The following is a 14,854-nucleotide window of genomic DNA, read 5'->3' on the forward strand; positions in this document are numbered from 1 at the left end:
TATAATGATGATGGATCGCTTTCCATGAGGCAGGGTTTACATTTTGTAGCTAATGTGAATAATATGTCTGCAATTCATTGCACAGATACATTAAAGCTTCACGACTAATAAATGTTGTTCTGCAGTTCAAGCTAGTTGCAGCTTGTCTCTCCTCCATCTGCTTTCATTTAAACCCAACCAGAAATGTGACTTATTATAGCCCACTGGGGAGAACTAAAAGCACCCAAAGGGTTTCTCACTGCAGCTGGCTGGAAGCTGGTAACGGGATGCATTTAAAGCATGTTTGTTGCCTTGTAAGCATATGAATAGAAATAAATCTTTTCATTTGTTTCATCTAAACATTAGATTACAAAAGAAACAGAATGAGCACAGCTGACTGATGGCCCATTGAAGTCCAGGTAACACGCTGCTTTGTTATATGACTCACTGCGAGCTAGGAAACAGACAGCCCAGCTGTCACTTTAACTCTCACTCTCACTTTTTCCAAAAGAAAATGCTGGAGAAGGCTCCATCCTCATGCTTACTCATACTTCCTCAAAGTAACAAAGAGAGGTCTGCAGTTATTCCACAACTTGTTTTCTTCGAGTGACACAATGAGGCAGGGAGACGTTGGACCAGAAACCAGAGCCAACCCTTCAATTAGTGCTTGCTCAATAGTCATTAGCTCACCATCTCTGGAGACTCCAAATCTCATATGAAGGAACATGGAAATTGTTAATCACATAAGCCTTGAGAGATGTCAACTAAGGCTTTCTATGAAAACCTTTTTGAGGACATCGTCTTCCATGGCTGAGATCTTTCATTACTATTTAATCCTCGATAAAGTATTTGTTCACATAATTAATACTCTTTGTCTAAACTTAACATGTCTACAGTCAATGTTGTATGAATAAAAGGAAAAGCTTATGTGAAGTGCAATAATAATAATAATAACAATAAACACATTGTGAAGGATAATCTTAGCAATGTCCAGCTCCACTACTTCATACAAATCCCAGCGCCAACTGACAATAATACCACTTTATTATCCATAGAGTTTCAGAGTTACTAATACATACCACATGAATTGTCCTGTTCTATTGAAATACTGTTGGTACCAGTAAAACGAACTTGCTGCAACAAAATATCCTGCACAGATTATTGTTTCACTGTGTGTGAAGAACTACATACAGTGGGTCAAGACAAATAACAGCAAACATTGTCTTATGTCATGTTTTTAACCCGTAATAACAGATTTCAATGTTTCTTTCAGAGTAAAGAACAGCAGGATCAGGTCCTCAATCAGAGCAATGAAGTCTTCCTCTACTGTGCCTTCTTGGACTACAGGTATGACCGTGTGCTACCATGTAAGGAATTGGAAAGTAGACTTTGTGAGAATGGGATTCTAAATCAGAGGCAGACTCCAGCATGCTTTTTAAATATCTGCTTTGTAGAAAGTGGGCAGGGTGGCAGTGCACAGTGCAGATGTTGGCCTGCAAATTCAAATCAAAAAAGCTTTTCTGGCCTCTCACCTCACAGCTGATGCTCACAGATTTTTGCAATGATTGTAGGACATAGTTACACATTTTCTGTTTCAATAGATTTAATATGTTTAATAAGATGAGCACCAAGTCTTAAGACACACACACAAAAAACTTGTCATATCAACCAAATTGTGATAATAACAGCAGAAGATTTGTGAAATGTAGAATTTACACAAAATTCTCATGAACTTTTAATATTGGCACTAGTCAAACATGAACAACCTGGTTTGTCTCAGGGGTTTATTTACAAACAACTTGTGAGTGTTAAAAAAGTGTGTAAACCTGACAAATAAACGCTGCTGTTAATATGCCAAAGAAAACAAAAAAAAAACAGCTTCTCCTGCTTTTTTCTTCATCTTGCCCAATTGCGATGATCAGGCTTCACATTCTGTTTGCCAACTTTTATTCTTCCCATTTCTTAGATGGAAGTACTTCACAAAGCAGTTTTTGATGCACGCAACCATACAGACTATTCATTCTACTAAAAATCAGTACTAACCTTCATATCAATCAGCATAGAAATAATAATTTTCGCTAAATAAAAATATAACCACAATAGGACATGTTTTTCCTAGACCTATTAGGCCTTTATCTATACCAGGCATTAAAATCTAAACTCTGATTTAGTAAAATTTTGTGAAATATTTCAAGGTTGCACATTTGCTATAATTCAGGAAAATATCAATTCCCCTTTTCCACCTCCAACATTTCATAATATTGTGTGCATGGTCACTCTCTACGGCCAACATATGCTTGCATGTGCAAATCCCTAATTTTTTCCACTTTTGCACGCTATTAATGCATCGGCAGTCCCAAATTACACACAAAAGACAAATAAACAGCACATGCTATCTATTAGTATGCACAACAAATTCAGCAGTTTTTATTTGGGATTAGTAAATCTGCCTCATAATGTGGCAAAGCTGTTGATAAAAACAAAAACCTCATTACATAAATAACATAATATCGTGTGTGTGTGGGCCTGCGTGCGTGTGTGCGTAGTCGTGGGTGCGTTAGTCGTGCATGATGCTGTAGGGTGCAGAATTAAATTTCTCTCATTAATTAACTATTATTGCAGCTTGACTTTTATAATCCAGAGAATATGTGAGCTGCGACTAAATTGAGATTGAGCAAGGTGAATGCATGGTAGCTGTAGCTACTGCACAGCAGCTGTTCAAGCGAGATGGTCGAAAGAGCTCTCTCCTCCTACAGGGAGATTTAACATACTAAACCATGCCCATGAATACTGACAGTATATGATCCAGCAGAACGCACTGGGCACAATCCTGAGAGCGATGCAATAAATCCAATGCATTATTATTATTATTATTATTATTATTATTATTATTATTGTTTCTCACAGAAAATCCCAGTAGGCTAATTAATTAAACAAACCAAGTTACAATTCAAAATAAGATGTTTTATTGTGTGCTTTATGGTGTTCCCTATGATATGACATCACTCCGCAAGACATTAAATTTCAACCATAAACGACGGTTTCCATGAAAAGCAACAATATCAACATCCACCATTGTTTTGGCACAACTTTCAATCCGTGAAACCACCAGAAATGTCCCTTTGGCAGTGTTTTTGGGGTCACACTGGCATCAGTAGTGGATCAGTACAACTTTTAAACATAGGTACAGTTTAAAATGTTAGGGATCGTTACTAGCAGCTTTAACAAATCGGCCTGCACTTTGGAATATGGGCCACATTGTCTCCATTGTTCAATAAAATGTGAAATGAATAAAAAAAAAAAAAAAAATGCACAGCCTTTAAATCAAATGTAAAAAAAAATGGTGTTTCCTTTCTTAACTTATTTAAAACCAAACCATGCCATGTTGCACATGTGGCTAGCTGCATTTGTTGTGCAATCGCCATCTGCCATTGAAAAAAAAAGTTGCTCTCGTAAACACAGCCAAACCTCTTTATAGAGAAAAAAGTATAAATCCTCTTGGAAGGAGTGTGTTGTAGTCTAATTTAAAAGCTTCCTCCTCTCATTCCTCTTTGCATTGAGTTTCCTGCTAAAAGTAAATGATTAGTTTGCCCTGTCACATTGCCCTATACTTAAGTCAGCAAAGTAAGCCCTTTGCGTGCCAGTCGATAATGTTGAGAACATTCTGCCAGCCCCTTATTGATAACAACGCCCTTTTGTGTTTGTTTCTTTACCTTTCATGTGATACACACAGTACATTAAGTCAATTGTGTTTTTCCAGCTCTAATGAGGGAGTTTGGTCCAATGAAGGATGCGTGCGCTCACAGGGAAACATGACGTATTCTGAGTGTTTGTGCAACCACCTCACCAACTTTGCCATCCTTATGCAAGTGGTGCCATTGGAGGTAAGATGTTGTGGTTGGTTTGGTTTTCCAATGCCACACACACGTACACACGCACCACACACACACACACACACACACACACACACACACACGTGTACACACTTTAGTTTCACCAGAATTGTTTGAGATGTTGTTATTTACAACATTTTAGTTGAATAGACTTTTTATCTTCCATATAACTTCTCTATTTAGCCTCCAGTCAGCGAGGTGATGGACAGTGCTGGCCCTGCATGATGCTAAAATGTGCCACAAATTCCACTAGTAGATGTGAATGTCAGAGATTGATGAATAGATTAGCTATAGATAGATCTATAGATTAGATATGTTAACTTGGCAGCAGTACTGTATGTCAGTCAATTATATTAACATATTTGATTTGCACACAATTTTCCATCAATCCATCCACTTATCCTACCTACAGTATCATGCTGGTTTGCAGATACATTTGTAAAATAATTTGGAAAATGTTCTGTATCACAGATTTATGTTATTGCATTTAATGCATTAACCCAAATGACTTAACACGGCTATTTTCTGGTACGGCAGAGACACTTCACAAGTATCACTCAGCTGTAAGGCAGGAGGAGACCACACCCTCTCCCAAAAGCACATTGCTACTCCGCCTCTGGCCCCATAGCTTGTGTTTATATGTGTTTGCGCATGCCCAGTCAGTTCCCCAATATGAAAACCATTTACGTAAAAAGGAAGATCGCCACGCTGCCTTTGTACATAACCGCGCTATGCTAAATGCTATAAGTACATTCACAGTGCATTAGTGAATTGATCCAACGTGGCTGCTGCTACGTTCTCTAGCTAGAAGCGGGATAACACTACAGGCGATGACAGCGAGAGGGACGATAAAGAAACTCTCTTTTGAGGAAAAATGACAGCTTTTAAAAGATGGAAGACCAGAGATACCGGACCTTCAGCAAAGGAAAGGTCAGAAAATTGTTTGTACTTTCCACTGTGAATGGTACAAAAGGAAGGATTGGCTTTGTGGATGCGCCTCACTGAACCGGCTGTTCTAAGTTGTTGTTGTTGTTGTAATTTTCTCCATGTTTCTGTGTTTCTAACACAAACAATGGATGCGCTGCCGTGTTTTGAGATATATCTTGTTGCGAGTGTATGGAGGCTATATTGAATAATTGTTTGTTTCTTTAAGGTGTTTTACAATCTTGATTTTATTAGATTAACACTTGCCAGCAGAAACATACCATACCCAACCCTAGTGCTCACGGCATGTCACTGGTTTTTATCCTTTAGTAAATTTGGCCCCAGTTTAGTACATTTGGAGGAAGAGGAAGTTGTGGTTTACCCCACAATAAGCCACCCTTAAATGCATTGCTCCCTCAGGACATGTTAGTATATCCTTCTCCTGTGTGAGATCAATCATAAACAGATCTTTGAAAGCTCCAATGTAAGTTATTACTAGTGGGATGCAATTTGGACCATTGGACATCCTTTTACATCTGTATTATTTGCACTGGAAATAACTGGCCAGCTAAACCATTATATAATCATCTGGTTAAGAACATTAAACACCAGGCAATTGTTTGCTTCCTCATTCGAATTTTGAAAAATTGAAGGCCATTGCAGCTCAGTGGACCATTGCTGTATTTCAGGAGCAGAAGTCCGTTTGATGCTATACTTTCCAACAGCAAGTCTCTAATTAGTGGGCTGCCTTATCCACCAGCTGCAAGGGAATCTCCCACATATCCCTATTCTGGAGAGCTGGGACTCCTCTGCCATCATAATGACAAGGCACATATGCAGACAGTTAATGGAGAATCAAACCCAAACCCTTAGAATAGTCTGAACTCCTAAACAGCAGCATTGTGGTAGGCCGTGCACCACATCTTTGTGCAATCCAGAAAATATAGAAATATTGTTGCTGCTCTTCACATTCTTGGCCATTGCCTGTGGTACTTCAGCCAAATCTATAAACAGTTGCATTTTAATGTATTTTTATCACATATGAAAACATGAGGATGTCTTCCTTTGCAGACTGGAGAAAAGCTTTAAAAAGCAAACTGTACTTTTATATTGAAGGGAGTTTATTTATGCTGCAGATTACCATCCTTCAACACCTCTAAGCATAGGTGGTGAAAATTTCGCAGTTTTTTTGTTCAATCAAAATCATGCTCTTGTGTTGTGCTGCTGCAAAAGGGAATTTTACATACCAATTACGTAGTCAGAGGAAATGTAGATTTTTCATTTTTTTAACAATTGGATAAAAAGATGCATGTTACTAAAAGGTTTCTTATAAATTTGGACTAATATTGTGCTCTGTTTATTTTTTGGTTTTACAATGTCTTTTTACATTACAGAGTAAATGAATTAAAGGAGCATAGGGCAGGATCTAGAAATCAGACTCCATAGTGACACCACGGTGGTTACGGTAACTGCAGCAATCAGCCAAGCCTCCGCGAGGGCACACATCAACTGTCTAGCACCGGAGCACAGCTGATACTAGAGGATAGATAACCGACCAAACCCTGATGGGACCCGACGGATTGGGTTCGGACAGATATATAGAAGTGGTTGTCGGGTTTGGTCACATGGTGTCGTTTGTGCGCAGCGTTCTTCCCTTCCTGCTGGAGCTGCTGGAGCCCTGAAGAATCCAGTTCTAACTATAACAGTGATAGCAGGATCCGCTGGGCAGAGAGAATGGAGCAGAGGACAATTATAAAGGATTACACCGTTGACACGTTCCTTTTTCTGCACAATAACATGAATTATCCTTACCTTTGATACAAGGATTATGTAAATAGATCTAATGGGTCTCTTGCGTGCACTGCGCCCCTGTTTGTTTCACTTACTCTTGTAACCCGTGAGCTGATCTGATGTTGACATTAACAATTGTTTGTTAATAAAATCAGTGCTTACCACTAAAACAAACTTAAATATGTAATTTCTTTAAGAAAAAAATGAGGTTTTCACTGTTGGGTCGGACTCAGACAAGAAAATGCGGCCCGATCAGCACTCCAGCTGATAACTGTGACACGGTTATTTATTTACTCACCGTTCATGTGACTGTTTACCGCAAGACCTGTGCACATGCCTCTGTACTCATCTGTGGAACCAAACAGTAGTTTAGTCAACCGTGCTTGTCTTATTGGGCCGCCTCTCCAACCCGTCGAGAACGCGCACCAGCGTCATTTGACTTCACGTCTGCAGAACTGCACGGGGAAATTGACCCCAGAACAGCAGTACAAAATGTATCACACAATCTGTTCAAGGCAATAGGTAGAAATGTGTGTGAGCTCATTCTCTTTGTTTTTTGTGCTTCATCACCCATTACCATAAAAAGACTTAAAATGTATGTTTTATTTTTTTAAAAATCTGCCCTATGTTCCTTTAACAATATATGACAGTAAAACTAATTTTCTAATGTTGCTCTTTACTGAAATCTCTATTATCTCAAGTTCAAACTGTAACATATTTTATTAAATATCACAGAATTTGAACATTTCCTTGATTTTTGTGCTGCTTGCTATTGTCTCCGGGTTTTTTTGATGATGACGATGATGGTTTGTACACACAGCTCACTAGAGGCCACAAGGTGGCACTCTCAACCATTGGCTATGTTGGATGCTCTATTTCTATCTTCTGCCTTGCAATCACTCTGGTCACCTTTGCAGTGCTATCGTGAGTACAATAATTTTCCTCAAACAAATTTGCATATCATATTTATATACTTGTAGTTCTAGGGAGTTTTTCATTAAATATATGCAGGCATTTGTGTTCAAACCTACTTTGTATACTGCATCATGTGCTTTAATTTCCAAGAGTGCACAAATAAGTTAATTGTGGCGTCCTTGTATACTGTACCACAGGTCCGTGAGTACGATACGTAACCAACGCTACCACATTCATGCCAACCTGTCATTTGCCATCCTGGTGGCTGAGATCTTGTTGCTCATTAGTGCCCGCTTTGACCCCGGCACGGTAGGTCTACAGGACAGAACCTTATAAATACTTAATACTATCATGTTGAACGATAAAGAAAAAAAAGCTAGATTTTTCAATTAGTAACTTAGCACTGACTGGTATCACAGTTTGTGTGACAGTTTTGGCAGAATTAACACAATATGAACACTGAACTTCCTTTCATTTAACAAAATAATGAACAAATACTTTAAATAGCTATTTTGTTTTATGTGCACTGCATATAGGATTACTAGTTCAGATTTCTGCTGTGCTTTTCTTATCATTGAAACATCTCAGCCTCCATGCACTGAGTGGTTCGGAATAAAGAAAAAACTTTAGGATATATGTTTTTATGCTGCAATCTGATGTGTTTTCTATTCCAGTTACCTTGCAAGATAATGGCTGTGCTGCTGCACTTCTTCTTTCTGAGTGCCTTTGCCTGGATGCTGGTGGAGGGCCTCCATCTTTACAGCATGGTGGTCAAGGTCTTTGGGTCAGAGGGCAGCAAACACTTCTACTACTACGGCATCGGCTGGGGTACGTCTATTTAGCCCAGAAATTAATGGTATCCATCTTGTTTATTTGTTCCTTTTTCATTCGATTCCATTTGATTTGCTAATCTGCATATTACCAATAACGTAATCCTGTTTTTTGTATTTTGAAAAATGTCCTTTTGACTTAAACATGAAAAGAAATGAATGATCAGTTCAAAAGACTGGATGAATCTGCTTTAAGTTATACTACATACTGGAACAATGCGATTTTTTCTGGATCTCTGATGGACAGAAAAACTACAGAAGTGGGACTGATTCAACCTGTTGGGGAATGCATATTATCTCTTTGACATGCTGAATCCATTAAGAGGAAAACAATCCCCCTTTTTTTATATATATATATATATAACTTCCTTTCTTCTGGGCAGTGTAATTTTTTATTTTGTGAGTCCAACATTGAATTATGTAGTGGAGAATTTTTGGACACCTAAAAGTAAGGCTACTTATAAATATTAATATTCAAGTAATGCTTTTAGCTGTGATAAAGCCTGTTGATCACTTTAAAGGAACTTTCACATCTTGCTGTATTGTAAAAAAAAAAAACATTTATTAATTTTTTTTAACTTTGAAGCCTAAGAGCATAAATTTGTTAAAAGTGCACAATAAAATAATTATTTCATGGTGAAAATAGAACAAAGTAGCAAAATATAAGCATGCTTTGTGCTTTTATTGTGGTTTTTCTTATTAACAAAATCGCTAAATCACAAAATATTTTGATTCAACTGCAAACAAAATAAATGATTACATCATTGAGAATTAGCTGCCATTAAATAATAGGAGTAAAAGCCCTGCCATGTGTAATTTGTAGTCCTCAAGTGTAAAGAGAGTGGTAATAATTGGTGGTCATTGAACCTTACATCACTTTTTGTGCTGCAGGGCCCCTTGGCAGGTAAACAAAACCATGGTTACAATTACCGTGCATTATCGAGTCTGTGTTTATGTCTCTGTGTCAGGTTCTCCATTGGTGATCTGTGTGGTTTCCATGACATCAGCTCTTGACAGCTATGGTGAAAGTGACAAGTAAGAATGACTCTGCCTTCATAATATATTACTTTGATCCATTCTAAGCTCAGTGATGTTGCATATAGATGACCTCAACCAAGAAAGTAATTGAAAACAACTGTTGTTACATATATATAAAAAAAAGTTATATTAATTTGGAGCAATCACAACAATATTGCATTGTGGTTATTTTTGGGGTTTTTTCAGCTGCTGGCTCTCATTGAAAAAAGGAGCCATTTGGGCATTTGTGGCACCAGCTTTGTTTGTCATTGTGGTGAGAAACTTTTCAATTCTAACCTTCAAACAAACTCATTAAAATGTCCCGTTTTCAGTTATTTAATTTTATTTATTTTTTGGTCTCCAGGTAAATATTGGCATTCTGATATCTGTGACCAGGATCATATCTCGGATCAGTGGAGAGAATTACAAAATCCATGGGGATGCAAATGCTGTCAAGTGAGTTTGTTTTCCTAAATAGGAACATCCAGCCAAATTAGGTTAGGATAAATACAGTCCCAATGACTAAAAGTCACTAATTATTAGATTTTACAATTACTTACACACTAAGATCAAATGCTGATACCAAAATTACCAAACCCTAAATCATTGTGACTATCTCTTAAACACAGTGTAACCATGCCTTAAACACATGTGCTGCTTCACAATTACACTATTTCATATACACATACACTTAATTTAATCATACATAAGACACTTTGCTCAAAAATTAAAGGTTGTTTTTGTCATTGGGAACATCTGGCGGCCTATTTCAGATGAAATTAAAGCAATTTTGGGTCATAATTTTTTTTATAATTTACATTAGCACAGTTGCTCTTTCATGTTTGGTTATTGGAAAACATTTATTGTGGTGAAAATTAAAAAAAAATGTAAATGTCTTGCTTTCTTTTCTAAACTCCAAGGAATTCTTATCTGAAATCTGTAATTAAAAAACAAGTGTTATTTTTGTTTTGTGTAAAGTATATTAGTGTCTTTCCACTGATCTTAAAGTGCGTTGAAATGATGGAAGTGAGTCTCACTTTTAACCTAAAATACAATTTTGAAAAAGGACTGTTCAGTTTAGAAGGAATAGTTTGGTATAAAATCCTCAAGTGTGTAGTGTTCTTGCGTGTATAGTTTTGGCACTATGAGCAGAACTTTGGAAATTGTGTTCAAGCAATCAACAAAAACTGTAAGAGGTCTGACAGACAGGGATGAGTCATTTGGAGTCATATTAAGTTAGGAAAATGTAGTTGTCGGAAGCACAAGAAAGTCTTTTACTGTATTGTCTGCTGTGTCAGACACGTCCACTTCTACTGCGCACCTCGGAAAATATTTTTAAACTAGAGCACACCTGATGCATAAAAAAGGCCCACTATCAATAATTTTCACCATATTGTAGCCTTTTTTTATTTACTGTGACCTACTGGCATTGATGATAATTTTACTTCTCAGATTATGTATAATTTAGCCACTACAGCAAACAAGTATAATAAGTTAATGACCTGGTATAACACAGTTGGGTTTATTCTATGATTTGGTTTGGTTGCAGGCTGACTGCAAAGGCTGTGGCTGTGCTCCTGCCTATTTTAGGAATCTCCTGGATCTTTGGTGTCCTCGCTGTTAACACACACTCATTACCATTCCTGTATATATTTGCTGTATTCAACTCTCTTCAAGTAAGTTTTACTTGAAGGTAATATTTTATTTTTTTCAATAATTCCAGGATTTTCTTTTTTAAATTTTGATTGTCTTCTTTTTATTTGAAGGGTTTCTTTGTGTTCTTGTTCCACTGTCTTCTAAACTCTGAGGTAGGAGGAAATGATCTCATCTGGACGCTCTAATGGCGTGTTCACACCAAACGCGTTGAAAGTGTCAAAAGCGGCAGGTGTACATCACAATACATGGTGGACGTGCTTCTAGGGAGCGTCTGAGGTCCCGCTGCACATCCTCCTGTGCGGCGCGTTTAGAAGCTTTTCGCACGGAGAACGCTTTTCGCGCGGTGAACGCTTTTGACGTGCGTCCGAGTTGGGATTGTTAAACTTTTGGGGCATATTGCGCCGCGTCGACCAATCAGGAGCGTTCCCCAACCGTGATGTATTCAGAATAATGAGGAAAAAATACACTAACCGGAGACCGATAAAAAAGCGCTCTTCTGCTGGAACAGAGCGCCTGTAGTTGGTGTCCTGGTAGGAGATGCGAGCGCTGATGCGGGTCAGCAGGTCGTCAAACTGGGCACGGGAAAGACGGAAGTAGTGCTGAAAGCAACTCTCGTCCGAGCGCAGCTCTGGTGAATCCAGAAGCGGCACAGAGGCACAAATAAAGCCAAGTCACTCTCATATTAATGTAGAGCCGATGAACGGGATTCGGAGGTGACGTGTTGAGCGAGGAATTCCAAACTTTATTCTCCATTCACCCACACTTCTCTATAACCCTCTGACATCACAGTGCACACACTGAGTCACACCAAAATACATCCGACCGGAAACACCGCCTTCTCAACACAATAATGTTTCCCACCACTTCACAGTCACTGGGTGAATTATGAATGCAACAATCGCCACAATATCATCCACCGGCATCTCGACGCGCATCTCGAGCATCTTCGACGTTGATGACAAGCATCTGTAATCAATGAGCACAAGTGTCCAACTACACGCGTGAGGCACGATTTTGATGCCCGAAACGCGTTTGGTGTGAACATACCATAAATGTGACAGGGACCAAACGATTCTGATTTAGACCTAAAACTGTTTTGCGATTTCATATATTTCTGCTATTCTTGCAGGTTCGAGCTGCTTTCAAGCATAAAACTAAGGTGTGGTCTCTTACTAGCAGCTCTATCAGAAACATCAATGTGAAACCCTTCAACTCTGACATTGTGAGTGTGGCTGGGAAAACATCACAGCTAAAAAGCATTTCTTAAGATACTAACACCTTCTCCCCTCATTGCCTAACACAGATGAATGGAAACAAGGAGGGTGTAACTCCCACTAAAATGAACACATGGGACAAAAGCACCAACTCAGCCAACCGCATGGACCTTTCTGCTGTGTAGAGCGCCAGACGACCACATGTGTGTGGCTGGAGAGGAATCTAAATCTCAGTGTGGTGAAATAACCAACACGGACCAGAAAAATCTCCTACGGTGTCTCTAAACATTTGACACTTAGTCACACCAGAGAAAAGGATACCAAAGCAAATGCTCTGTAGCTTAATGCTAGCCTCAGCTTTAATGACGAATAGGCTGTTAACTGTGCCTCTATTTTATAACAGAAACTAAATGAAAACATCATGTGTTCCTTCCTTGACACTAGAGCTTGGTTAAAGTCTATTAGTATTTAAAGAGGAAGTCAGTGACGTGACAGGCAAAGGCAGGTGTTTCATTTAGGGTCAGACAATATAACCCTAATCAATCTCTTTCCTGTGCACAAGCTTATCGCTTTACTGCTGAGAAGTAGCTACAAAACATGTTTGTCAGTTGTGTCAACGTGTATTGTCCTATTTTTTTTTTTTTTTTTTTAAAGTGTACAAAAAGCGTTACGCTATTTTGACTAAGGTGTAGCTTTTTCATGTCATTAATGAATCAATCAATCCATCACATACGACTGTGGAGTCCTGTCGCATATTTCAAACTAGAAAGTGGTGCAGCCTGGATAAGTAAGACAGTCTCACACACAATGTCATCGACAGACAATTGATAGTCACTTTTAGTCCAACCATGTGTCAATGGGCCACCTGCTTAACCTAATCAGGGTCGTGTGAAACTAACGGACACACGAGAACAAGCACACAGACATTCAAGGAAAACTCAGAGACTCCACCAGTACCAATGTGCACATTTTTGAAGTTTTTGCCATGGGAAAATCCTCAGAAAATGCCCACGTGTTCTCAAATCTATTACCTGTGATCCTGGCTGACCTAGAATATACATAAAATAAAAATGTTTAACACTGCAGAAGATGTTCCAGACATATAGGCTTCAGCTGATTGACATTATAGTTCTCAAATGCACATTACATACAAAACCTCGAAGTGCAACCAAGGTTCAAAGGTCATGTTTCTTAGTTAACTTTGACAGAACCTTTGAATTAATCTTTTGATGAAAATTGCATTTAATTGGACAAAATTATTGATTAATTGTAGTCTTTCATCTAGTTTTATTGGTGAAAATATCACGTGTTTTAGTTTTATTATACTGTTTTCATCCTGCTTTTGTCTTTGTTGAGGTTTTATAATGAATTCAAATTTTGTTAATTAAAAAATATATTTTGTTGGATATTGTTTTGAAATATTTCTGTCTTTTAAGTTATCCCATTGTTGCACTGTCAAACAAGATCAAATGTCAGTTTCTCTTATTTATATCTAAGTGTTGTGTCATTGTGTGATTGTATATAGCCTTAATTGTCTCACATATACAGTATATCGTTACACAGATACTTGTATTTAAAAAAATCTCATTAAACTAGTTAGTCAGTGTGGGTTTCATCATGGTTCCACCTCCATCATCGGTTTTATGTCATTAATAAAAGAAACAAACTGCAAAATATCTTTTAACTAGTGCAGTTTTACCTGATGCATGTATTTTCTATGTTATTCTTCAAACAACTGCAAAATCATTATCACGATCACGTATTTATTTATTTCATCATTCCATGTTAATCCTGAAAATCACATCTCAGCAATTAGGAAATGTCCATGTACAATTCTCAGATTATCTCTCCTGAATTAATGCAACTATCCTTGTTATAATACCTCACAACACCAGTAAACTGCCACATGTGCTTTTTGAGGAAGAGTTCCATCAAACCTGCTAGTACAGTACATTCTGTGAAGTTTTGTGTTGCATATCTGTGCTTAATGGTTTCCTTTTATCTTGTTTTATTTCTTTTTACTTTTTTGTACAATAAAGTATAAAATGTATTTTAGACTGAGGGTTTGTATTAGTTGTTGCATTTAGACATACTGTGAGAATAAAGAGGTGTGATATCGTGTTTTTGAACATCACTAATCTTATACTGTACCAAAATTAGGTCTTCTTTAGTAATGTTTCTGTCTATAATTCAGCACTTTTGAAAACCAAAAGGTAAATATGTCTTTGTTCCTGAGCTTGTTTGTGGCCTGAGATGATTACTGTTGCTATGGTACCATAGTTTGTGCTTTATTAAAAATACCTTATGACAAAATACCTTTGTCTTCTTTGATTTTAAATGGTTTACACTTAAAAAAAAAAAAAAAAAGATATTGTGTTTTTGGGGGTCATAAATATGTTGTGATGTGCAATGTGCTTTACTGAGTATCTTGTTTAGACAAGAACAAAGTCGGTCAGGGGTAATGGGACATTCGGGTTAATTCAATATTCTAAACAAACAGCGGGTGTATAAACATCTTCACAAAGAGCCATCTTTTAATAGCTTTGTGACCAGGTCAAATCTGGGGTTCTCAACAAATTCCAACTATTTAATATATAGGCCTACTGTAAAAAATATAAAAATGAAATTCAAATAA

General features: G+C 37.7%; 1 protein-coding gene across 4 annotated transcripts in view; it reads left to right on the top strand.

Annotated features, from left to right (window-relative positions):
• Positions 1 to 14,460, top strand: part of adgrd1 (adhesion G protein-coupled receptor D1) — a 56,999-nt gene extending 42,539 nt beyond the window's left edge. For all 4 annotated transcript variants that reach the window (XM_028458013.1, XM_028458015.1, XM_028458014.1 and 1 more), the window contains 12 exons: positions 1,253 to 1,326; positions 3,740 to 3,863; positions 7,408 to 7,511; positions 7,700 to 7,811; positions 8,177 to 8,330; positions 9,301 to 9,367; positions 9,557 to 9,623; positions 9,714 to 9,805; positions 10,899 to 11,025; positions 11,116 to 11,157; positions 12,135 to 12,227; positions 12,309 to 14,460. In XM_028458013.1, the coding sequence (XP_028313814.1) occupies positions 1,253 to 1,326; positions 3,740 to 3,863; positions 7,408 to 7,511; positions 7,700 to 7,811; positions 8,177 to 8,330; positions 9,301 to 9,367; positions 9,557 to 9,623; positions 9,714 to 9,805; positions 10,899 to 11,025; positions 11,116 to 11,157; positions 12,135 to 12,227; positions 12,309 to 12,404 (1,152 nt within the window). In that variant the 3' untranslated portion in view covers positions 12,405 to 14,460. The remainder of the gene's footprint in view (positions 1 to 1,252; positions 1,327 to 3,739; positions 3,864 to 7,407; positions 7,512 to 7,699; positions 7,812 to 8,176; positions 8,331 to 9,300; positions 9,368 to 9,556; positions 9,624 to 9,713; positions 9,806 to 10,898; positions 11,026 to 11,115; positions 11,158 to 12,134; positions 12,228 to 12,308) is intronic.
• The last annotated feature ends 394 nt before the right edge of the window (positions 14,461 to 14,854 follow it).

This window comes from Gouania willdenowi, chromosome 9, assembly GCF_900634775.1.
Source record: "Gouania willdenowi chromosome 9, fGouWil2.1, whole genome shotgun sequence".
NCBI classification, from domain to species: domain Eukaryota; kingdom Metazoa; phylum Chordata; class Actinopteri; order Blenniiformes; family Gobiesocidae; genus Gouania; species Gouania willdenowi.